Below are 26,726 nucleotides of genomic sequence, written 5' to 3' on the forward strand. Positions count from 1 at the left end.
TTAGATTAAAAAGAGAAGCAGCTGATGATTCTGAGTAATTCAGGGTTAGTCCTTGCTGCAACACAATGATGCAGGCATCAGAAGTTTCTCAAAGTTTCTTTTCTGCTTCTGTTTTTTCTCTGTATCTGTTCTGTGCTGTCCAAAGACCCTAACAATGATTCAGTTTTCACTTTGCAGGGCACTTATCCAAGTGAAATTCTGTGTCCTGAATGTTTATGCTGAAATACCCTGGCACCACAGCAAAGCTCTGTGAACAGACCAGGTTTGCCTGCAGTACCCTACCCCAGCTTATTTTTTTTTTCTTTTTAAATTCTGTGGCTAAGAGCATTTAATACAATTACATAATTGCATTAGTAGAAAAAGTAAATTTTTAAAATTGAATTCTTCTTCCAAAATTGGTGTTTTAAAAGACTCAAAAAAAAGTCTGCTTCTTGAGAAAAAAAAATCAAATTATCAAGATGGTATTTTTTGTGCAAATGCTTCCTACTTTTGAAGGCTTTATTTTTCAACTTTTGCAAAAACAGTTGAGTATGTTAACAAGCAATGGAAAGAAGCATCTGAAAACACCATTGCCATTTTATACTCCTTACAAAGGAAGAAAGAAAATGAAGATTATGTTTTGTCTTTAAAAAGGTATACTTTTTGCATAAGTAATATGCTTTTATTTGTCAAATGCCTTTCACTGCAGGTTTACTGCTATTTGTAGGAAAAACAGCAGCTATAGTACCTTTCTTGGGAAGGAAAGCTGAAAACAGGCAGCTTAAAATAACCGTGGTCAGGTGGTTGTTGGGGATACAGGCAGAGGAGAAGATTGCACCTGTGTTTGCCATCCCAGTGCAGCTGAGTTTTTAAAATCTTTGATCACCCAGTTTGTCATTTCTTTTCTCAGTCAAAAATAGTGCTTGGCTAGCAAAGTAAACCACTACCTAAATTCTTTTGCCTTTTCCCTTTCATTTCCTCTTTTCTGCTGGTGCTAAAATCAATACACAGCTCCCAGATACTCTCTGGAATTGCCTGGGGCAGAGGAGTCAGGCTCAGTGAGGTTTGTTCTCAGAGTGGTGTTAATTCAGCACCTCCAACAATGCAGATAATGTCAAACCATCAGGATACAGACACCTTTTGGGTTCTCAAAATAGGCAGCAGCTTTTCTGTATTGATTTTGAATGGATCATGAAAAGTTCATGCAATGAAGATAAAAAGATTCTAAAACCATTGCTATCAACAACAGGAAAAATTATTGCATATTTTCAGTCTAACCTCAGTCCTCCTTCCTCATCTTTTACCCTTTTTCTATTCTCTTCCTTTCCCTTCCCAGCAAGGGATTGTTGAAAAGGAGTTCTGTCAGCTCACGGGGAAGGACTGCTGCAATCACTGGAGTTTGATTCTTCTGATTCCAGTTTTATGTAACTTTTTTTCCCTCCTGAACATCTATTGTCACTCTTCTCTAAATAGAAGACATTACACTAATACAGATCCTTCTTGTCTTTTTGTCATTTAAATGTAAAGCCCATAAATTTAGAACCTGTTAGAAATTATTTTTAGTCAGGAAAAGAAAGTGCTGGGTAATGTTCTTTTCTCTGACCAACTGCTGGATACAAAGAGCTGGGGATCAGCCTCCAGAGCCTCCAGTTCATCAGTGGCAGTGCAGGATGAAGTCATCTCTTAGATCCATGCAGAGGACAAAGCCACTGCTTTTCTGTGGACAGCTGTGCTGCCCCTGTCATGATTTTAACAAAGAGGAGTTTTAATGATTCAGTTTCTATCTGAAATAAAGTAGGTGAAACATAGTGAGAAATAGACTTGCTTCTGAAAGACTGTGCTGTGTATTTTTAGCAGTTGGTACTGAGAAGTTCTATTTTTTATTTTTCTCTGAAGGAAATGAAAAATATCGTGTGGGGCTCAGTTGTGGTGAATGTTTTCTGTTGCCTTTCCCAGATCTTGTCTCAACCTATGTGAGGATCATGAGATGAAAAAGAGAAGAGTTTCCCTCCTCCAGTAATTAAGAAAAATCAAGATACTGGATAACAGTTGCTTTCCAATTGCTCACAGTAATTTAGTACTGGACTGTGCCACAATCATAACTGGTCTGAGTTTCAATACAAAGATATTCAATGTGGCCCTTATGAGTCTGAATGCCCTGAATGCAAATACCATTGGAGCATTGCAGAAATCCCTTCCTAGGAAACAAATTGGGAGATTATTAAAGCCAGTTAAAATCTTTGAGGGAGAATATTATTTCAGTAGAAGAAGCTAATTTGTCAAAGAAGAAAGCATTTAACTGATCCTGCCAAAACATCTTTTAAAAACTGGTTAGCACTCTGTGTCCCCTTTATTTCATTATGGGCTGATAAATTCCGTATGGGACAAACTGACCTATCAATTTTGTCATTAAGCATCCTTAGCTTTGAGTTTTTATTGTCCCATGTTACCTAGTGGAATATAAAATAGTGCAAAACCGATTTAATTTTAATTCCTATCGCCATAACCCACCCCCACCTGCCCACAGTTTTTAAATCTAAAAATTATTCTTTCTTTTTCATTTGGACTCGAGATCAAAGCTGGGAAGAAGAAAATCTGAGCCATATCAATCTCTACATAGTTTTGGGGGAGATGACAAAGGCAAATATAAAAATATATATGGTACCTGTTAATTAGGAGACCATGAGGGGACATGCTTTGCCATGTGTGCTTCACACTGACTCTTGGTGACATTCATTTCTTTTACTTGTCAAATTATGGAGCAATTAATGACTCTGTGTCTGCTTGTGGCAGGAGATTTATGGGGTAAGGACAAGTTTGCTAAATTATCTGTGGGCCCTGTGCAGGGTCAAAAGGATCATTTCTCACCCTCCACACAGTCCCTCCATGTTCTTTGGAATACTTGCTGTTGGCTCACTGCTTGTAGGGGAGGAACCTGGAAATGGACTGTAAATTCATTTTGTGTAAATGAGATGGGAGATGGGCACGCTCTTAGTAATTATAATCAGTAAATTGTAGCTTTTGAGAATTTTAATTTGCTGTTACTTTGGTTGCAGTGCTTGGTAATGTCTTTCACAAATGAAAATAAATATATTAGCTGAATAAATCAGTTCTTGAATCTGGTATGACTCTGCCCCAAATAATAATTAAAAAATGAAATTTCATAATAGCCTTATGCCTCTGAAGTGTGAAAGGGAGACAACATCAAGGACTTCAGATACAGCTTTGTAATTTGACTTTTTCCTTAAGTTTTCATTAGCATTTTATCCTAGCTTTGTGAATGAGTCCTCATCAACAACAATAAAAGCAAGTTTTGCTCAGCAAGTTTGTCAATAATGTATAAATGAAAACAAATGGATTTTTTCCTTACCATGAAAAGCTTGGCTATTCCCAATCTGTATAATTCCTGCAGTATTGAGTGCATAGTTTTGAGGAGCAGAACCACAGCTCTAGTGGTGTGTGTAAGTAAAAATAATGAATATAGTTAATATTCTGTTTTGCTAGAAACATTCACAAGGACAAATACACTATGTCCATGCTGTGCATTTCAGACTGCCTTAGATACAAACTCTGGTCCTCTAAACTGTTCCTAATTTCCCAGAGAGTTGCAATCTCAGCAGTGTGATCACTGTCCAAAGCCAGGACAAAATGGATTGTGGAGGTTGAGCTGTGAGTGCTGCTTGGTGTGGACTCAACATGCTTTGGCTTCATTTTGTATTTCAAATTTTCAAATGAAGGTCCTGGTTGGAAAGGTCTGGGTCAGGAAGGAGAGGAGGTTGTGAGAAAATTTGGATTAAAGTTGGAAGTGAATCAAGGGCCAGGCAGGAGGGGTTGAGGTCACCAAAACTGAGAGGAACTTGTACCAAGGACCACTCTTCTAAATAGGATAAATCAATCTGGAGCTCCTCACTGTGCCCCTGCTCTTTGCAGGAACTCCTCTCAAGGTGTCTCTATTTTCTGCAGCTGTAAAGCTCTTGGGGAGCTGCAGAGCTCTGAAAATATCTCACCATTTGTGTCTGGGGCTGGAGTGTGTGCAGAGAAAGGAACAGAGCTGGGGAAGGGTCTGGAGAATGAGTCAGATGAGGAGCAGCTGAGGGAGCTGGGGGAGCTCAGCCTGGAGAAAAGGAGGTTTGGGGGAAGATCTCATAACCCTTCCCAACTCCCTGACAGGAGGATGCAGCCAGGGGGGGTCAGGCTCTGCTCCTGGGTAAAAAGTGATGGGAGAAAAGAAAATGGAGCATCAAATTGCTCCAGGAGAGGTTTAGATGGGGTATTAGGAACAATTTCTTCATGGAAGGGATTGTCAAGCACTGGCACAGGCTGCCCAGGCAGTGGTGGAGTCTCCATCCCTGGTAGGATTTGAAAAAGTTGTGAACATTTGGGACTTGGTTTACTGGTGACTTTGGCAGTGCTGGGTGAAGAGTTGGACTTGCTGATCTTAAAGGTCTTCTCCAACCTAAACAATTCTGTGATTGCATAAAGCTGTGCAGTCTTGGTCAGTATCAGCAGAAGAAGGCTTTACAAAAAAACACCCCCAGTGTTACCCTATTATTCCAGTGAAATCTGCCTGCAAGGATTAGCTCATTAATTATTTTTTATGGATGTGTGTGAAAGTAGGGAGCTGGTGAAGGCAAGATGTTCTGCATAAATTCTTCAGGAAGATCCAGGAATGGAGAAATATGGAGTAATTTCTTACAGTGTCATGGCAACAGGCTCTACTCAGAGGAGGCATCCTATCAATTAGGTTAAATAATTATGAACAACATTGAGTAAAATGAAGAAAAACAGCTTAGAATCATGTCAGGTGGGAGGCAGCTAAGCTACTAAATAAAATACAAAAAAAAAAAAAAAAGCTATATCACCTCTGGAAGACTTCAGCAGAAGCTGAAGGGAGATTTGGAAAGCAGGAAGAAATGAAGGGTGTTAATGAGATAGGTGAAAAAAACTTGTGGTGGAAACATACTCAGTTAAAATGAAAAGTGTTTGGGAAAATCCTTAGTTCTGTTGAAAATTTATTCTTATTTTAAATTACGTATTTTGAGGAAAAAGAAATTATATACACAAGTTTTGTTTTTTTTTTTTAACATCTGAGCTAATATGCCCCTGTTTTTGAGAGAACTGAGAAGTCCTCTCTTGCTCATTTTCTTACTCTGCTTTTTAGATTTATTTTTTCACACTGCAACGAAACGAGAAAAATCCTTTCCTTGGTTTTCTGCTGGACAGGTTTTAAAAATGGGAGGAAATTTTATTTTATTTTTTAAAAACTTTACTTGGATGGTGGAGAAGTAGAACATATTAAAAATAAGACATTTGACTTCTGGTTTCACTTTAGAAAGTCTTCTGCAGTTACAAATTCAGACTAAGAGTCAGGTTAAGGGGTTGCTTTTTATTTTTTTGCTGAAGTTTATCCTATTTTGTAGAATAAAAGCAGCAAAATAATGAGGTGGGGAATAGTAATTTTTAAAACCATGAATGCATTTCTCAATTTTATAAAATATTTCATTCTGAATTTCCTAATAAAAAATAGAACAGGGACAATTGACATAAATGATTAAGTGTGGAACTTAATCATAAATGAGTAAGTATGAAAGAAAATTGAATAATTTACCTTTCTTTGTAAAATGTATGTATTAATGAGAAATGTGAAGAGACTGTGAAATGATGATGATGATTGCTATTATTCCTAATTCTAACTATGAATAGGCATGAAGAAAATTAAAATTGTGTCCCAAAGGCTTTTTCTCCTGCCTTTGGGAAATATCTCATACAGCTTCTCAAAGGAAAATACACTCATACATGTTTATTGCCCACCCTAAAACTTACTAACATCAGCAGCTACTTTTTATTGACCTCAGTGAATTATGGACCACAACCTCCGGGAAAAAATGACTTCAGATTAATATCATTAAGAACTAAAGCAGGTTAGCTTGCAAATTTGGTTCAAAGTGTTTTTATTTAGGTTAGGTAAATGTGTTTTAATGTTATGCTTACTAATATATACTTGCAGGAATAAGCACTTGCATAAAATGAGAAATAGGTGAAAGATTGTTTCTCCCAGACCATCAGTGGAGGAGATGAAGAGGCTGTGCTCCACAGTTAATAAATCTGAATGCCTCAAAAGATTAAAGGAAATATTTGCAATTTGATCAAACAACTGTGGGGAATAAGATGAACTCCTTTGGGATTGGGTTTGCGAAGCTGAATAAAAAATGTAAAGAAAAGAGCTTTGCAAAGTCAACTGCAATTAATAGTTCAGTATAAAATTAATGTGCCATGCTGCAGAGGCTTGGGGAGAAGCAGGCTGGAAGGCCTGAAGAGATGTGCTAATAGATGGGGTGTTGAAAATCATTTTCTTGGGTTTGAAGACTCAATCCTGCAGGGCTTGCAGCAGTTTCTCACAAGTAGCTGGTGGTGGCACAACTCAGAGTGAGTGATACTTGCAGGTGTTTAGTAGCATGCAAAAAAAAGGTGAATATATTATAATTTCCCCATTCCATGTGCAATGCCTATTCTGTGTGTAACTTCAAATGTCATTGTCCCTAAAAAAGGACATTTTTGGCACATGTGATCAGCTATGAGTACCTTGCAACAGCTGAGAAACAACTTAGGGTGGCAAAATAAGTGGGGGGAGAGACCCTGCACTCATTCCCTCAGCTCTTAACACATGAACAGATGTGTCAGAGGCATCAAGGCCACTTAATTGACCTCTTGCTTTCCTGGCTGATCTGACTGGTGTGTGAATAAAGACAACAAAATATTGCTGTTAATGGCACATGGGGCTGCCAGGCTGGAGGACTGAATGTGTCCTTTAGAAATTCACACTTTCCTGCTGCTAAGGAGTTAATGTTTGAAAGATATCCCATCCCATAACTGTTGTAACTGTTGGGTCAAATCCTGATATTTTTATTCTGTCAAATCTCTCGTTTATTTTCACTGGACTTTCAGTGTTGGCTTAGTCACTCTTGGGTAACATCCAAGAACAGCTTTGTCCTGCTCTGGGAAATAGTCAGTCCTGCTTGTGGTAGAAATATGATAAAATCTCCCCAATTATTGTGACCTAAGCTGTGATACTGGCATAAACCTAAAAAAACCCCATAAAAATTAAAACAATTAAATTTTGCACAGATTTTTAACTCATAGCTGTATCTAAATGCAATTTAGGAGACAGCTTAGCTTGGGAGAAACATAGCAGAAAACTCCCTTGTGCTGCAGATCTGCTAAATCCTGAAATTAGGGTTTCTGATTTGATCCAGCAATGTCACCACAGAAGTGTTGTAAAAAGAACTGATGAAATTCAGTGTCAGTGCATACAAATGAATAGGTAGTCATACCTACACAGTAATGTTTTCTGAATTAGCAGTTACCTGAGGAATGACACCTGACTCTTACTGTTGAGAGTTCCTTGAAAACATCAGTGCAATATTCAGTCAACAAAAGGCAAACAGGATTCCTGGGCAGGCAATTGAAATTAATGCTGTTGCACCAAGCTGCACTGCTCTGCAGCAAGATGCTCTAAGATTAAAAAGAGTGTCTAAAAGGTGACAGGAATGGTCATGGGATGATGGCTGGAAAAACACAGTGGGCAATGATTTCAAAAAACAAGAGTGGTGTAAAGGAGATGGAGAGGAGCAATTACTCACTGTCTAGAAAGGGTGGCTGGGGTGGTCAGTGTAAAGGCTGGGGCAGCCAGGCTTGCAGAATATCAGAAAGAAAATAATGTTTTGGTGAGGAGAAAACCCAGAAATGGATTTGTGGAGCAATATCTGATATTCTGGGTGGAGAGGGTCAGTGGCTAATACATGGTGTGAGTGCAGTCCCTGGGCTGTCTGGGCTTGTGGAAATCTGAAAGGAGTGCCCAGGGCAGGAGTGCACTCTGCACCCTGTTTCTTGAGCTCTTCTCATAAAAATCTGGGGGGAGCTGCAGCCAGGCAATGGAGTTTTGCTGGGTGAGCAATTAGTGTGGTGCTGTGTGTCACATTTATCACTGTACACATTTACCTCTGTGTTCCCATCCCAGGCATCTTCCAGGCAGTGCCTGGAACTTTCCAGCAAGAGCTTCATGGTCCCACAGAGCAGCTTCACTGCAGCCTCCAAGAGCAGAATAAGTGCATTTTATTGAAATGGGACATTTAAAAATGCAATGAAACAGTCGCTAAAAAAGTCAAACAAAAGTGATAAAATGCACTCAATTATTCTCCTCAGACACTCTCCAGACATCAGTGTAATTTCATTGACTTCAGTGAAATTAGTGTTAATGTAGGAATGGAAATGCAGCAAATCTAATTCCAGCATCTCCTTCCTGGAATAGTGAGCAAGAAAACAGAGAGGTAATCAGATAGAAGCAAGTGCTGATTAGAAGGATTGGACTGGGAGGAGAAGAGCTCCAGGAGCTGCTGCCAGGAAATAAAGATACTTTTCCAGTCTCACATAGTCATGGAGAGTTCAGCAACACATGCACTGAGGCCAAAAGGAAAAGCCAGGCTTTTTTTGTGGGCTTTTTTTTGTTTTGTTATTTGGTTGGTTTTTTTTGTTTTGTTTTTTTTTAGTTTGATGGTGTATGAAATCTTTTGTTGTTCTTTTGAATGTTCTCAAACCCCTTCTGCCAGGACAACATCTATGGCTAGCAATATTTCCAGGAAAGTTTTTATATTTTTGGTATTATGGAGAAGGGGATGGTGCAGAGATGTGGGACTGGTGGAGAGAAGTGGAGGTAATGTGAATGGTACAGCATTTGGACAGCTTGTTTCACCTGAAAACAGACCTTTTTATAGCTTTTGGAGTGATGATGTCCAGTTCTACATATTCATTAATAAATAAACAATAATTAAAAATATATATTACTATCTGACTTTGTGATCCTCTAATGAACAATGCAAAAACATTTTTGGATGTTGCCTCCATTTTGCCCTTCACAAGGGTGATTTGTGTCACTTTGCAAAGGTGAGCACAGAGTCTCTGTAGGATCCCAGGTGTTCTCTGAAGTGCTGTAAAAACTGCCCCCAATGTGCTGGAATTCAAATCAACGTTGTGTAGGGAATGAAAACCTTCCCTTAAGGAAATTCACCTTCCCCAAAGACCCTTCTGCCCTGGCAAAAGTGGTTTTGTGGCAGCTCTGAGTGGCTGCGATGGACACGGTCCCACCAGTGTCAGGCAGGAGGGTGGGTGTGCTCTGAGCACACAAAGGGTTAATTGAAAATGCTGAGTGCCAAACTGAGAGGCCAGTTCTCTCCTCCTCCCAGAAGGATGCAGCCTGGAGCAGGACATGGGATTTCATGGAGTATAAAAGTGGGAAACGTGCTTGTTTTCACAGCTAGGTTTGGCTTGGCTATTGGCTGTTTCACAAGGCAGCCACAGAGGAAGCTCTGAAGAAGTTGTCAGGCTCAGTGACAGCTCAGCATCTGCCACAGATAAATCAATACTGCCATGAAGGACAGGCTCCCAAAGTGAATAATCAAAGCAGAGTAAGGCTAATTCACCTTGAAAGGCTGAAAACCTTGGTGTGAAATTTTTTAGACAAAACCAGAATTATTCCAGCAGAAGAGGAGAGGTGCTGAGGTCCAGCCCTGAGCTCTGCCCAAGTGTGGGGATGGGGAGCAGGTTTCACACCAGTCATGTGCACAAATGTCCTGATAAAATGGAAATCTGGTGCTAATAAATTGGGCAAAAAGGAGTTTGGATTGGCCCTTATTGCCAGCAATGTGCTAGGAGCTCATGGCTTGGTTTTGTGGAAAGCATTCCATTGCAATATAAACTGAGGGCATGTGTGAAGATAATGAATGTTCCACTTTTTTTTTTTTTTTTTTTTTTTAGGCTGTTAAGGCTTTTTTTTTTTTTTACATCAAAATATTATTTTCTTCCATTCTTCAGGTTTATAATATTTAAAACCAAATGACTGGAGAAAAAATGTTTTACTGTGTTTTCAGTTTTTAGTTTTATAAAACCTGGAGGTGAATTGTTTCAACTTTCTGTGAAACTTTTTTGTTTCCCATTTGTTTCAGTGCAAACATGTCAGGGAAGAGAAATTTAATCAGAGCTAATCTGTCAACATCAGATGGAAAATTTTAGATACAAAAGTTTGCTGAGCTCTGTCTAGAAGTGCTGAATTTGCTGGATAGAGAATTAGAGGGAAAGTGTTTCTGTGCATGACTTAGATGAGTAAGATAAATTATTGTTGAGCTCAGTGAAGCAGTTTTGTGGTCATTTTATGAAGCAGAATTACTTTGAAAATAATAGGATGGAAACATAATCTCCAAATTTGAGGCTTTTAATATTAAGGGTTAAGCACTTTACTTTGTTCCTAAAATGCCCTATAATTACTTACAAAAATCCATCTTCACACAGAGTTCAAGCTGAGTTCTACTGAATAGAAGCCATATTGCTTTACCTGTTCTCTGTCTCATTAATATTTTCAGACAGATATTGTATAAATATTCACTGTTATGTTAACAGGTGTGTTTACCACACTGCTCAGGGCTGTGCATGGTCTGTATTTTATAGCTGGAATAATTCCTTTCGTTGTCCCAAACCCATTCTTCTTATTTGTGCTGAGATAAAACTCAACATTTAATTCAATGAATAAGCAAAATTGGATTTGAAAGAAATAGAAAGAGCAAATTAGAAGACTCAAAGGAAAAATTGCAGCTGCAGAAATTCTGACCATATTGATGTTGTAGGTCTGTTCACCTTTACACTGTGTATCTGTGTGCATGTGCATATATATATATATTTATGAGTATCTAAACCATACCAGGACACAGATTTATGCAGCACAAACCTCTATATTGGCATACACATTAAAAAAGAACCTGGGAGCAGAGAGCTAGAAGCATCTTTTCCTACAGTGCAGTACTTTGAAGGTGTGTTTACAAATTTTCCATTATATTTTAACAAGACAGGCAATTTAGGTGGTGCTCCCAGTGTGTGAGTGATGTTCTGGCATCCTGCCTCCAGTAACATTCCTATCCTGAGTTCATCTTAATGTGACAAGAACTTGGTGTCCCACTAAAAAAAAAATTCCTTAAAATTATTAGAGGGGGAAAAAAAAAAATCAACAAGAGAAAAAAATCCTCGTGGCTCAAGCCCAGCATGAAGCTGTAAAGTTTTCACACAGGGATACTGACAGCTGTCAACTTTGCTCAGGAACTCTTCTTTTGAGATGATCCCTTTGGTTCCTGTGCTGCTGTTCAGACCCTTTGTGTCCTGTGCTTGTTATTGGTGACAGTTTTGACACACTGAGGCCCAGTGAGGAAGGACAGGATGGTTTTGATCCCTGGGTCTTAGTTCTGGACAGTAACAAGAGTAAGGACAGCACTCTGGGGATATTTTTTTGATGGAGAAAGGAAGGAGAAAGATTTATATGATAGGTGGATGATTGTCTGACAGACGCAATTCAGCTTCTTCTGAAATGCTGGAGAGATTTGCATGGAAATGAGGCAGTGTTGGAGATAATATTCAAAATGGAGAAAATGATAAATAAGGATGGAGCAAAGTATGCCAGAGGCATGGAAGTTTCTGGAATTCATGGTGAACATAATTGTCATGAACTTTGGTTAACTTCTGCTTCTCTACTTTCCTTCTGCACCCACTGGAATTCCTTTAGAGAAGTGATTGTGTTGTAATTACCTTTGCACAGGACTTTGTGCAGGGTGTGGAATGCTAGACATGCCTTTTGACAGGGCAGTGATGGGTTTCTGAAGAAACAGGAATGATGAAGCATTGTAAGAAATGGTTTCACTCATTTCACTAGTTATTTCTTATCTGTGTTTGTGTCATACTGTTCTGATAAATGGGAAGTTAAATATTCCTTCCTCAACAGTCACCATCAAAAGCTGTTACCCATTAAACCCAACTTTCACTGCGTATGAAATGTGTTAAAGAAGCCCTGAGCAGCCTCTTCAGAGCTCTTAGAGGAAAAGGTTCCAGAATTAAGGCCTTTTCACTTCAAAATAAGGATTTTTCCAGCAAAGTGATGCCTTTTCCATTCAGTACACAGGGTTTGCCTTGCCCTTTTGTGGTGTAATTGTCACCATTTTTCAGGCTGTGCCTTCCTGCATGTTGCTTAACACCTTTGACTAATGTGGTGAGGAAGAAGCAGACCCTGGCAGTCCCAAGACTTGTAAAGCTTTCCAGTGGAAAGAAATGCAGGAAATTCAATCCAAGTACCAACAGGAACCCCCTGAGCCTGTGCAGGTTTTCTTTCTGATAGCTGGCACTGTTTCTCAGGTGAAGGAACAAAGTAATCTAATAACCTGAGATGGCTGTGGAAGGAGATGCTGAGCAGGGAATGTGTGTGCGAACTGATTTGAAGCTGCTCAGCATCAGACCTGGGAGCTCTTGGCCCTTCATCCTCAGTGGTTGAAATGAGGAATTTTGTTGTCTGTGCTGCTGAATAACCCCAGCCAACTCCATCTATAACCTTAGCTCTGGTCCATCACTGCCACAGAACTGAAACCCTACTTGTAGCTGTGGACCATGGTACTTTAATTTAAGATGTGTTTTGCAATACCATTTCAGCCAGCCTTGGCTTGCAGCTCAGGGCAAATTGCAGGCAGTCAGGTCATCACATCTGCAGGGTGGCAAGGCATTGGAGCTTTGAAGTATTTTCCATTAGCTGAGTGTGCTCATGAAAAAAAAAAAAAAAGCAAGCTCCCAGGTTCACCATTTAAAAATTAGTGACCAATGGTACAAGTGCAGTTGAAAGCCTTTATTTTAATAAGAATTTAGGCATAAAGAGTGCCAAATGCCCAACTGGCTTCAAAGCAGCTGTCCCTCTCTTCTGTGCAGTGTCCCCTGCAAGGGGAAGAACAGTGAGTGTGAGTTCCTGCAGTTTACTACTAATAATAATCTAATTTACATAACTATTTAGTTCTTGTCAAGCAAATATCAATGTTAACAGGGCATTTACAGGCCTATCTTGATTATCACTATCCTATTAATTTAGGATTTGCATTACTGTAGTATCAGGAAGCTGGTGTGCTGGGAAAGCAGCAGGGGTAATTGGAGGAAAGTTTTTTTTTAATGCCTTGGATGATTTTGGAAATCATGAGAAAGAATGTAAGAAAATAAAAATGTAAAAATTAGTGTGCTGTGGTGTTGGCATGTTCCTGTAAATAGGGCAAAACAGTGACTGAACACTGATGTAAAACATTGCTGGGGTGGGGAAGAGTATTTTAACAGCAAAATATCTGGTGGGGCCAAGGATTGAGGATCAAGGTTGTCCTTTTGAGAGCTGTAGAGCCCCAGGGCTGTGTTGGTGCTTCCACTGGCACAGCTGGCAGTCAGGAGTGTCCCTTTGGGGGAGAGGTGGGAGGCTGGGGCTGTCATCACACAAGTGCTATGAAACAGTGATGGGGAGGGTGCTGAGGAGGATTATTTTCTCCCAAGTAGTAACTTGGTTGAAATGTGTTGGTGGATTTGAGGAAAGCTATTTCTGTTAAGAAAGTGGCAGCTTTTTGCTGCTGCAGCATCTCAGCGAGGCTGTTTGAGTAGGAGATGGCCACTGCCTGGTCTGCACCAAACATCTTGCAGATGTGTTGAGGTGGAAGGAAATAACAGAAAACTGCTCAGTTTCTAAAATCATAAATCAGATATTTGGGTGCTGGGTTTCTCTCTGTTTATATTTAGTAAGTTGTAGTGGTTTGATGCTAAACACCCACCTTGGTGTCTGCAGAGCTGTTCCTGTCACATATTCTCACTCTTTTCTCTCCTCTCTTCTCCTCTCTTCTCTTCTCTTCTCTTCTCTTCTCTTCTCTTCTCTTCTCTTCTCTTCTCTTCTCTTCTCTTCTCTTCTCTTCTCTTCTCTTCTCTTCTCTTCTCTTCTCTTCTCTTCTCTTCTCTTCTCTTCTCTTCTCTTCTCTTCTCTTCTCTTCTCTTCTCTTCTCTTCTCTTCTCTTCTCTTCTCTTCTCTTCTCTTCTCTTCTCTTCTCTTCTCTTCTCTTCTCTTCTCTTCTCTTCTCTTCTCTTCTCTTCTCTTCTCTTCTCTTCTCTTTTCCTGCAGTTACATCTGCACAGTATCTTTTTTCTTAAATATGATATCACAGAGGTGTTAGCATCATTTCTAATTGTCCCAGCCTTGGCCAGTGGCACATCTGTCCTGAAGCTGTCTGGCATTGGCTCTGCTGGATGTGGAGGAATCTTCCAGGAGCTTCTCACAAAAGCCACCCCTGTACACAGAAGGCACTCTCCCAGTACCAAAATTAGGCTGTGCAAACCCAATACAAAAATGGATATTGGAGTTTTTATCTAATCTCTCCTGAATGATAGAACTCTAATAATACTTACCTAAACATCTTGCAGGAATGGCCGGTTTCAAAAATTAGTGGAAGAAATTGCAGCTAGTTTCAACCTGCAGAATGAAAATCTGCATTTTTCCAGGATCACGGCCTCACAGAATTGTTTATGTTGGGAAAGACCTCTGTGGTCATTGACTTCAATCATTAACCCAACACTGCCCAGCCATCACTAAACCATGCCCCCAAGTGCCACATCTCTGTGTCCTTTAAATCCCTTCAGGGATGGTGACTCCACCACTGCCCTGGGCAGCCTGTGCCAGTGCTGGACACTCCTTCAATGAAGCACTTTTTCCTAATTTCCAGTCTAACCCTCCCTTGGCACTTGAGGCCATTTCCACTTTTCCTGTCACTTGGTATTTGGGAGAAGAGGCTGGCACCCCCTTGTTAATCTTCTTTACAATTGCAGTTTAGAGGAACCTGTATATGTTTGCATTTATAATACACTAGCATATAGCAGGACATAAGGAAAATCAGATCTCTCAATTAAGCCTTCAATTCCTTAAGGAAGATGTTCCTATATGGATGTATTTAGTATAACGTCAGGATAATCAGAGATCTGAATGCTTTGGGATTATTTAGGTAACTCTGAGTCATTTTTTTTTTTTCCAGAAAGTTTCTTATTTTTAAATAGGCTCAAACATTTATGTAACACCATTGCTAAATCATTCAGAAATGTTTTGTAAAAGTACAAATATAGTAACAGATTTTATATATAAAAATATATAGTACTTGGGTTCTTGTATGTAATTTTGGGGAGATTTTCCACACTGAAGAATCAAAATAGAAACTACAATTACGGTTGGACCACTCACATCACCTTTAGGACTGAGAAGTATTTCTGCATCATTACATCAAATTTACATCTATCAAGTTTAGTGAAGACTGTTCCAGATTTACACACATATAACAATTGAGTTAATGAGCATTGCATGACTGTAGGAACATAACAGGAAATGTTTGGAGAAATTCAAGTCTTTAAAGAGAAGGTGAATAAATGCAATTTGACCTAAGCAGTCCCTTCATGAAATTGCATAATTTCACCTTCTACCTCATCTCTCCTGCTTATTGCAAACTGAGAGACTAAAGTAAAACTATTAAAGTATATTAATAACTTTAGAGATTTCTTTAGAGGTTGTTTAAATACTTTTACTGTAAAGAGAGGCCCAGAATCTTGTTTTTCTTTAGAACCTTTTGCAAATGTTCTTTACTACCAATTCCACCTGCCAAAAATAATTAAAATACAGCAAAAGTGAAATACTTTTGGTAGCATTCAACTGCCTTTGTTTTTTTATAGGTGAGGGGTAAGATTCACACTTGTCACTTCAATTTTTGCTCATTAAATAGAGATTCAATGAGAAATCCTCACTTGCTAATTTTGGACAATATGGGTTATTAATAGAAAGCCTTAACCCTTCAAAACCCTTCGAATGCAAACTTGTGTTGCATACCAGGACCTGCAAAACAATAAGAAATCAGCTTTTTTTCAAATGACCTCATTTTCTAGTTATCATGTAGAGAGCAGGGATGGGGAGAGGATTTACAGAGAGGTAAATTATGAGGAATCTTGTCTCCCCAAAACCTTCATGCCACCCTCAGCAGGTGCTGGTGTGGGCATGGGGAGCACCACGAATGAGGAACTCCAAAACTCTGAAGATATAATTGGCTCCCTTTAACTCTTTGCCAGAGATGCAGTAACCTGTGAGAGGAGTGGAGTATTTGGATGAACTCAGCCATTTTTATAATTTCCAATTTGAAAGGAATCCAACAGAGTTTGGTTTCCTACACAGAGATGATGCTGAGTTTGTGCAGCTCCACAGCCTGGTAGATTCTGCCTTAGAGAAGTATTGCTGGGTGGTGTTTACAGGGATTTTGTGTGCTTGATCCAATGATTTATTCTGCCCTTAACTTCTTAAAGAAATGTTTTTTTTGAAGTACAACTTTTCCAGGATCCTATATTATGAGACACAAAACCAGAATTTCTTCTCTAGCCTTACATTTTTCTACCAAGAGGAGAGTTTCTTCAGACAAGGTGTTTTCACCATGGTATTTCTAGCTATTTCCAGCCTGGCGGGTATCAGAGTTAAATCTCTTTGTTCAAGCCTTGCAGGGCACATTTTCAATCAGCCTGTGTCCTCTGGGCAGGTCTGCATGGCCACTTGAGTTGTAAGCATTGGATTTACAGATGCAGTCTAGCTGCAGTTAGAGGTTGTAGGAATTCTGCTCCTGCAGAAAATCAGCATTTTGGGTGCAATTAGAGCTTCTCTCATTTATAATGATTTGCAGGAGCATCTAACATCAGAGATATTTGTGCCCTCACATACCTGATGAGATGAGTGCATGATAAATCAGCCACTGTTCAAAAGGATGAGGGATGTTGCACTTAAGAGAAGTGATATTTCATCAGGTTTGTCCAGCTGCAAAAGTCCAAAAGAGCAGAGAAAACTAAAGAAATAAAAAAGTTATGTGTCATCCATCCGTCTAAACTTTTTTATAATCCATTTACTTGTACTCTTAAGTGTTGATATATGTCTGAATGGATACAGGGGTATAGAAAATCCTTCTGTAGCTTGCAGATATGATGCAGCAACCAGAAAAGCGAGGAAAAAAAATCTGCCCTTGCTCCATCACACAGAGCATTATTCTGCTGTGTTTTCCTGAACAGAAATCTTGTGTTCATTTGTGCTGCACATTGTGTGACGTTGTTTGGTATGAATCCTGTATTTGTGATGAACTTTGACATCTGATTTCTTCCTGGACATATAAAAAGCAGTGTGTGAAATGGAGCTATAATTCTTCTATTAGACAGGTTTTAGGAGAGCACCATGTTTCTTTAAAAATGCCACCTCTCACACAGGGGTGATGTACAATAGTAAATTGGTGTGAAACAAAGTGAGATTTCTGGAATGAGGTAGAAATGGGTTGTGTAGAGGGAAGACATTATGCACTGAGTGATGAAAGGCATTTTTTTCCTTGCACAGTGGCTTATTTCTTACCATTTGTACACTGCAGTTGTTGGTTTTTGTTTTTTTTTTTTTTTTAAGCAATATGAAAATGCATAGCTGAATTCTGCTATAAAGGACCTCTGAACAAAGATTATTAAAAATGACAGGTACATTTCTGTGTATTTGATAATTCAAAAACAGAAGTAGTGCAGCACATTGGTGTTATAAGATACCAGAATATTTCTCTTTTCTGGAAAGCCTCTAATGTCTAATGTAAGAATCTAAAACTCTAATGTAAAAATCTAAAATTCTCTGACATTGTCCTTGAATTATGATTAGCCTTTACTAGAGCATACATATTTATTGTCTTTTTTTTTTTTTTTTTTCCCCAGCTCTTCTTTATGCAACTATTTTTGGAAACGTCACCACCATTTTCCAGCAAATGTATGCCAACACCAACCGGTACCATGAGATGCTGAACAATGTGAGGGATTTCCTAAAATTATATCAAGTCCCAAAAGGCCTTAGTGAAAGAGTCATGGATTATATTGTCTCAACCTGGTCCATGTCTAAAGGAATTGACACAGAAAAGGTATGAGTACCCAAAGTTTAGATAACAAGAGTTTGTGTCCATTGTGTGTTTTCTTAGAAAGTGGACTGTATAACAGCTTATAAATTACTAAATAATTCTTAACTGCATGCTATGCCTTTATTATGTTTGTGTTTGCAAAAAAACCAGGTTGTTTTAAAATTGGACTGTTTTGCTGCATTGAATGTATGCCTTTATTTTTCATTATGGTAAATGTCTTCTGCTTTCCAGTCTTAGTTTGTGTAAATACTAAATAATTTTAATGTACTTAACCATTGAAATCAATGGGAAATTGGTCTTCAAATTAGCCCAAGAACATAATGTGGTGTCTAAACTGAGAAGTATTGGCATCTGTGCATTGCAGTTAAATGAGTTTGATTGGCTTGGATCTTTTGCTGATGCCCAGGATGATGGTGTATCCATAGATAATTAGTGCAAGATTTAATGGCAGTGGAGATTGATGTCCCTGAGCTCACATCTCTGGACTGGCACTTCAGGCCTTTGCTAGGAAGGAACAGAGAATGATACTCTTGGCATTCTGCAGGACTTGAGCCCTCAGAGGGATCTGAGGTCATTTAGGTTTCTTCAAAAGCTGATTTTAGAAGGTTATCTTTGGAGAGTGATTCATGGTGTGCCAGGCCTGACCTCATGGCTTGCCCTCAATAATTTTCTTTCTGCATGTGCAGTGAGTCTGTCCAGCCCTGGATATTTCAGAGCTGAAGGGAAGGGTTCCACCTGCAATGCCTTGAACATAAGGCAAGATAAAACAGTTTTGGGTACAGATTTTTGTTCAGTGAGGCTCAGCAATGCTCCTGTGGCTCCTGTGGACATGTCAGATTAAATTAGGCCTTCAAGTTCCAGCATCCATGATTTCCCTCCTAAGGACTTGAAGGCCAAGGGTCCAAAGGAGTTAAGGAAGAGTCATGACAGATGACAGATGACTCTTGAAATGTGCTTGCAGAGCTTTAAAGTTCTTTCTTCAGTTCAATCTCTGGTGCAATATGGGAGGGTGATGCAGATTTTTCCAGGATGAAGTCTCTGCACTGAAAAATTTAGTCTTACATCATGCTGATGCAACAGCAGTTCTTTTATTTATCATCTGCTCTGAAATTCAGTTTTCCACCACAAACACAACTACTTTAGGTAGCAAAAATCTTTATTTCTTGGATTCTTGTGCTTCAGTATGCCACATTCTTTAATGTTAACTTCTTGTACACTAATACCCTAACTTCCTAATCCTGATTCACACATGTTAAAAGTGAGCTTTTCTGTTCTACACTACTGTAAATGCATTCAGTCCTGTTATCTAAACTTCAAACTACATCAAAATTGAACTATTTGCATTTATCTTCTTGCAGTTAAGCCAGAGTCCTGTGTTACTCCGCTTCAGTTTTATTAGATTTTAATGATGCTTTGCAGTTAATTAGGAGAACCTATGCTTTAATTACTGAAATTTCCTCCCATAGTTTCCGCATGTCCAGTTTTATGGATTGTAAAAACACAGTTAGAGCCCTAATCTCCAACCCATGGCAAGCATTGTTCTCTGGTCTGTAAGATGGAGTGGCTGCTTAGCTAGATAATTAATTTATCTGCAAAATCTGTGACTTAGCTTTTTAACAGTTTTCCCTTGGTGAAGACATACCTAAACATAGGCCTGGATGCAAACCTAATTTTAAACAGTGGAAGGATTTCAGGAGTCTCTGCATCTGGACATCTGTAGTTGCAGCTAATTGAGCTTCCCAGAAAAGCTGAAAAATCATAAAAACAGCAGTACTGTCCTAGGGATTGGTCATCTAGGGTGGGTGGTTTCTCCTGGCTCGGGTCTTTCTTTAACCCTTCAAGCCTTGCTGTAAAAAGCTCTGCTCTTAAATTGCATCCATCTTCCCCAAACCTGGAGCAGCCAGAGCATGGGAGCAGAGAGACCCCTAGGGTCATGTCAGATTTATTTTTGTGGGTACAGAGGGGATAATGGGATGTACTGCACCTGCAGCCTGAGTCCAGACAGTTCTCCAGCTTGGAGGAGAGAATTATTGTTCAGGTCTTGGATTGCTTCTCTGCACTGCTTTGTCTGACAGTCTGGCCTTAGAGGTTTCTGCCAGATTCATTTTCAAAGCTCCAGTTAGGACATTCTGAGCAGTCTGTTGTGAGGATATATTTGCATCACATGATTTCCCATCTTCCTAAATTTTTATGAACTTTTCATTAAGGGGAAACACATCTTATCCTGCAAAACACACATGTGCCCATGAAACAAGAATAAGAAGGAAGAATGAGATTTTTATATGAGTATTAGAGTAGATTTCTACGGTGTGGAATGATCCTAGCACTGATGGAGCAAGAATTAACACGTGTTTCATGGATAAGATTTTAAATTAATATGCTTGAAATCAAAATATAAGTTAGAAACTTGATTGAAATTACTACCACTTCATGTGTTGATTTGCTGCCTCAAGTATTTATCCCTGACTGACACATTTGGTGTGTAGTCCCAAAGAAGAGCTTGGCCAAAACTGATGAGTCCTTACATGAGAGCTGAAGGGAAAGTGGAGGAGGTTAAGTGGAGATCTAGTCCTTGCTGCCTGTGGAGCAGGATGTCCTGAAAAGAATTTAAAATGTGCTTTAAAAAATATGTTTTAAAAACCTCAATGTGTTTTCCTTGTATGTGGAAGAAGACTTGGTTTCCCACACTGAAGAGTGATGGTGCTTTAAGCTCAGAATTTTGGTTTCCCTGATCTCCTTGGGATCTCATCTTCAAATCCTGCCTTCAGACCACATTGCTTCAGCTCTGAGTGCTCACAAACAAGGAATTAACAATGACACTAAAAGCATTAGCATATTTATTATTATTACCTAAGGGGAAGAAAGTGGCCTCTCATCCATAATCTTAAATCACTTAAAGATGAGAGCCCTCCTCTGACAGCTGGGATGAGATATGGGATACATGGACACTTATGTCCTGGTGCAACAGTGGCTCAAACAAGATAGGAATTTATTTATTTATCTATTTATTTATTTATTTATGTTTAGTGATGCAGATTTTAGGGTTACTCATCTGATAATGAGCAGGGTTAAAAACATGACAAAACTGAAAAGCCTTTTTGCATTAAACAGCATCTCTTATCTATCAGAACCTGGTGTTTTTTGTTTTATTTTGTAAGAGGTAAAAAAGAGGCAGTAATTTCTGTGCATATGACCATTTTTAAGTAGATTTAAAAAAAATCTTTGCAATAATAATTTGATGTATGAAACACACTGAATTCAAATATCTTAGTTTTTATTAAAATATCCAGGCAGCAAATGAGAAATTTATAGATACTAGCTCTTCTGTAAGAAATAGGTCATTATCCAGGAAAGCAGAACAACCATTAACTAACATGCAGATGTCTCAAGGTCTTATCTAATGATAACACTCTGAAATGTCTGTAAAACCCAAAGATTTTCTCATCTTGACCTCTGTGCTGTTGTATGGCTTACAATTTGCTCAAAAAGCAATTAAATAAATGTCTGTCATGTTTTAACAGTAGTCTCCTTCAGAAAAGCCATAGGTTGAACAAGAAAAAAGTCATTTTACTTAGTTTCAACCTGAACATCAATGGCAATTGGGATAATGAAAGGCAATTCCACATTGTACTGACTGAAATGGAAATCACAGGAACATAACACAGTATCAGAATTATTCACTGCTGACCCACTAGGCTTTCATAAAGGAGATGGGTTCATGGTAAATGCACACAGGTTGTAACTTCATTTAGCATTAATCTACATGAGGACAGTGCAGCTTATTCATGTTTGCTGTAAATAGGAGCTTCAAGAGCTGTAGAAACAATTAGTGATATCCTGAGATAAACAGAGGAATCAGGCTGCCATTCCTGCCATGTCCCATCACTTTGAGGTGTCTCTGAGTGCTGGCTGGATTTCCTTGTAGATGACCAGGAGTAGAAGGCTGCCAAATTTTGTGGCCAAAGAGAATTTCCACAAGATTAGCTGTGACAGCTGCAGACAGCTCCCTGCTGGAAAGGACAGTAAAAATGTTCAGACAAGTGTTTTTGCTTTGTTGTAGAGGCTGCAGGGTTTGTTGGTTGTTCTTTGGAGATGGGGATGAGGTGAACAAGGAGTTGTGCTTCACTCAGAGAGCTGAGCTGGGAACAGGTGCAGTGGGAATCCATGAATCCCTGCAGAGCAGGATGCAGGAGGGATGCTCAGGATCTCACTGTCCTTCCCATGGCTCTGTGAGTGGGGTCTGTGCATCAGTGGGGTTTTCTGTTCCCCCTTCATGGATTGTTTTCCTCCTGCATGCACTCTGCAGGACCAGAAAGAGTACTCACAGTTAACTCTGCCTCTTGGATGTTAATCTTGGGATTAACACAGAATAAATGGTGAACTTGTGGAGATGCCAGGAGCTTAACTTGTGGAGATGCTTAATTCCTGGGGGAATAAGTCCCTGAGAGGAAGGGCTGGGCAATTTCCTGAGCACTGCCAGCAAAGGGATGGTGCACACAGAGAGGCTGTCAGTTCCACACCACATCTCAGGTTCTTCCTTCATTTCCTTGAGTGTCTTCACATAATGCTGCATGTGATAAAATGAAGCCTCCTCCAGAAGCACAAAATAAAAGAGTGCAGTGAACAATTCCATTCTTCCAAGGGTGACCTTAAGTGCCAGAAACTGTTGTGACTTGAGAAATTTTTGATGTATGACACATTCTTTCTGATGTTTCTTTTTCTTGTTTTATGTGAAAAGCTGTTTTTTTAAGGATAGATTTCCCAGTAGTGTGCTATCCTTGCCCTATTAGAAGGCTGTGCAATAACTTTGCTTGCTATAGAAATGACAACAAAACTGGAAACAATAAAACTTTAAACATGCAACCTTTAGGCAACCTGGAATCTACTACTTGGGGTCATCCATAGATGTTATTAATGTGCCACTTCTCAGTGCATTAGACACACCAGTACCCCTGAGCTGGTGAACCACTTGATTCCCTAAGACATGTTGCTGCCTCTCATCTTGCCCTGATTTTCAAACCCTTAACCAGATCCTATCTGTCTTGACAAAACTGAATTGGCAGCCAATTTCTAGGGATTTTTAAAATGTCTCTAACAGGTTACTTGGTTAAAAAAACAAGTTAATTTTGTTACGATACCACTAATTCTATCAATTTTGATCACTGGTTCAGCTCATATATTATTAATAAGAAAATAAGCCAAACTCAACTTAGATGTAATTTTCAGATCTTGATTTCAGAGCATTTAAATCCAAGTGACCTTGGATCTTACTGCAATTAAAACACAGCAGCACTGCTGCTGACATTCATTTCTTAGTGCCAAGACACTCAGTGGTGTATTAAAGACCACCCTAATGCATGCAGGGTTAATTATTGCTCAGCTCCATACATCATCTTTGAAATCCTTACAAAATTACCTGATTATTACAAAAAAATGCTGTGATTTGCCAATCAGCTGTTTTCTTACCTTTGTCTCTTTGGCCTCCATCCAGTGCCAAATGTAACATTTTTAGCCAAGCCTGAAAAATAATTCCATACTCAAATGAGCCAAATCTTTCTAAAAATCTGAGCAACTTGGTCAGCTGCCTAGTCAGTATTGTGGGTTTTTTGGAAAGAACTGACCTTGATTCTGACTGCTGAATATGTCTGAAAACCCAGAGTGGCCTTTCTCCACAAAATAAAAAGACATATCTGTGGTCTCAAATGGATTTGAGGTTGGAGGAGTTTATTTTCTTTATTTTCAAAGCTGGCATTTTTAGTATCTCGGATATTTATTACAGTTATTCATTTAGGAAACAGTCCTAGTTATTACAGCACAGAATGTCAAAACTCTTGGCTTGGTTATCAGCCAATGTGTTCCCTACCTACAAACAACCCCCAAAATGTGGGAATCCTGTGTGCTGAAAGAGGATTGATAGCTAATGTTCATGATTCACTGGCTTCTGCCCTTTCTTTTGACATATCACAACAGATCCTGTAATGCCTGCTATGCCATCCTGTAGTGTTTTACAGCTGGGGAAGATTTTTTAACAAGTACTTAAACCTGCAAACCCCTCCTAAAAGATATTGTTTGGACACACTCTAAATCTGGGCAGTTTGTGTTTTGATTCATTTGCTTTTGTTTGAATTTTTCATAATCTCTGCTCCCTGTAGAGCTCTTTGAGCTGTTCAGGAAGCTTATCTTGAATTGCCTGCACATGCTGGGAAAATGGATGAGAGAGTTAAAAAATCAGATGGAGCCTCCTGGGGAGTTTAATCCCCCACCCCTGCAGATCTCGAGGTGAAAAGGCTGTGAGAGGTTTTGTGCCAATTCCCAGTGGGTATTCCAGAGCTGCTTCCTGCTTTTCCCAGTCTCTAGCAGCAGCCACAAGCCATTCTCTCAGTGTCAGCATTTTCCATGTGGGATGATCTGGAGATGATGGTTCTGTTGAGTCTTTGCTCTGGGAGTTGTTGTGTCTGTATCAGCTGGGTGCCAGTGGTGATGGCAGAGCTTAGCAATTGTCTTACACTGGTTTTGAGGAGGTTCCTGTGCAAGGAGGGAAAATGATAAATATTATTCTGTGCTTTCCTTTCTTCTCCCTCAGCTTTGCAGTGGGTCAGGTCTTTGGGATACCTGTGTGCTCTCCTGGTGAAATCAGAGTTAGTGCAGCCAGCACAGATCCTCCTCTGGGTAGAATTCAGTTTCTTCTCTGATTTTGCACTGATACATAGCAGTTCTGTTCTTCCATGCTGCCTGGACACGTAGGGGAGAGCTGCCTGCAAAGTCTGTGGCTGCAGATTTATTACAGAGCAAATTCTGCAGCAGCACAAGCACCTGTCCCCTCCAAGTGCTCCAACCCCCTCACTTAGCAAAGCATTGCCATCAGCATCCTGAATATCCTCCCTGCCCTTCAAACTGCATGTTTCACTGCAAAAGGCTGTGGAATCTCCAAGGAAATCTCCTTTTAAGAAATTTGTCTTGATGGTTTTTACTGTGCTGCCAAAAGAACACACAGGGCAGAGCCAATGTCCCGTCTGAGCTTTTGTTCTTTTACCAGGATGTGTTGGAGACATTTCCTCCACAGTGGATGTCCTCTCCCTTAACATATTTTTTTTGTTTTTTCACTCTCATGTGTGTATTTGCACACGCTATGGACTCAGGGACAACCATGGTGATACTAGTTTGTATTTCTATAGCTGCATGCTGCCTTAAAAATGCTGATACCTCAGCAATTCACTATAGAATGTCCAGAATCTTGTATTATCAGTAAGGGGTCATTTTCAGGTGAAATTCATCTGAATTTGAAGTGCTCATTTGAAGAACATGCAGTAAAATCTTAGCTGAATGTTGCAATTGTCTATCTTTGCTCTCTTTTTTCCCTGCCTATATTTACGTGTATCTATAGCAGTCAACAACACCTTGCCAAATCTTCTAACAATAAATACTTGTTTTACTTGTCATCTGTTTTATTCTCTGATCTCAATGCCTATGTAGCAGACAAGAAAACTCAAATTAAGCATATTTGTTCCTGGCTAACTCTTAGATCATTACTCATGTACTGCTGATATCGTTGATAACTCATATCTCCATTTATCTCTGTACAGTGATTTGGCATTAGGAGAATCACTTTATCATGACATCAGAAAATTCCTGAATTATGCTATCTAATACTGGCCTTTCTCTGTGCAATAGATTTTTTTCTGTCTCTTCGTTATTCAGTGTGAAATGATAGATATGCTGCTTGTGTCTATTAAAAAATAATTATTTGAGTGTTCACTTTTAACACTCTTTACTTAAGTCTGTGTTTGCTGCTTTGCATCCAAGTGAAGGACACAATTATTTTACATTCCAAACATAAAAAGGGTCCTGGAACATCTTACAGGAACAACCTTTGCAACAGTTTAACTGATTTTTTCTTCAGCTTGAAAGCTCAAAAGCTAAAATTTGGTAATCAGTCATGTATGAACACAGACATTTTTCTTAAGAGCAATGTTGAGAATTCCTAGCTTGTGGCCTTGTTAAGTCAAAAGCACTTAAATTTCTGAAAGTATTAAAGGGACATAAAAAACTTATAACCATGATTCAGGCTCAAGAGTAGATAAAAATGTTAAAAATCATCAATCATGGTAGAAAAGAAAGCAGAATTTTTCATTAAGTTACTTTTGAGATGAAGAAAGATGGTATGTTTCTGTTTTATTGTAATAAAGACAAACTTTCTGTTTGATTCACAAGTAAGGCTGAGGTGAAACAATCACTCTCAAAAGTAATCTTTTTTTTTATTTTTCTGAGAAACTAAGGTGTGCCCATATTTCTACTGGTAAATGGAATGACTCAGGTAAATAGACTTTCGTAAAATTGACATTTGCCCCTACTAAATTATGGAAATGTGATACAGAATATGGTCTACATTGACTCATACTATTACTAATGCAAATGATGGCTTATAGAGAATATGCCTTGTTCAATGTGTTTATTACTGTTTTTTATGATAAAATGTACTTATGCAGGGGATTTTAATATGTTCTGTACAACATTTTGTTGCAGAAAAATATCATTAACCTAAATTGACTTACTCTGTGTTAACTAAAATAAAAAACTAATTATCTGGTAGCTCTGGGAAGTTGATTGTAAGTGAGAAAACCTGATGCACAGGGAGATTTCCAAAGAGAACCTGTGCTTCATAGTGTTAGGCAGAAAAAGCATCTTCTATCTCTTGTTTTTTCAAGATTGAGAGGTGACCTGGTCATAGTCTACAAACACCTACATGTGGAAGAGATTTATGATTATTGCAGGTCTTTTATCTCAACAAGATCATGGATTCTCTCTGGCTGTTGGCTGAAAATTAAGAAAAAAAAAAATTAGAAACAATGCATGTTTTGAAAGAGAGGGTAGCTCATTAGAACAAATACCCTGTAGCATTTGAAATCATTAAGTCATGCCCTTCTA

At 39.0% G+C, this 26,726-nt stretch overlaps 1 protein-coding gene across 1 annotated transcript in view; it reads left to right on the forward strand.

Moving 5' to 3' along the window:
* KCNH5 (potassium voltage-gated channel subfamily H member 5) overlaps window positions 1–26,726 on the forward strand; it is a gene marked incomplete at its 3' end in the record, with an annotated part of 145,915 nt that overhangs the window by 77,860 nt on the left and 41,329 nt on the right. The window contains exon 8 of the mRNA XM_079308248.1: window positions 17,605–17,804. Coding sequence (XP_079164374.1) covers window positions 17,605–17,804 — 200 coding nt within the window. The remainder of the gene's footprint in view (window positions 1–17,604; window positions 17,805–26,726) is intronic.

Source organism: Erithacus rubecula, assembly GCF_903797595.1.
Source record: "Erithacus rubecula genome assembly, chromosome: 6".
Taxonomy (NCBI): domain Eukaryota; kingdom Metazoa; phylum Chordata; class Aves; order Passeriformes; family Muscicapidae; genus Erithacus; species Erithacus rubecula.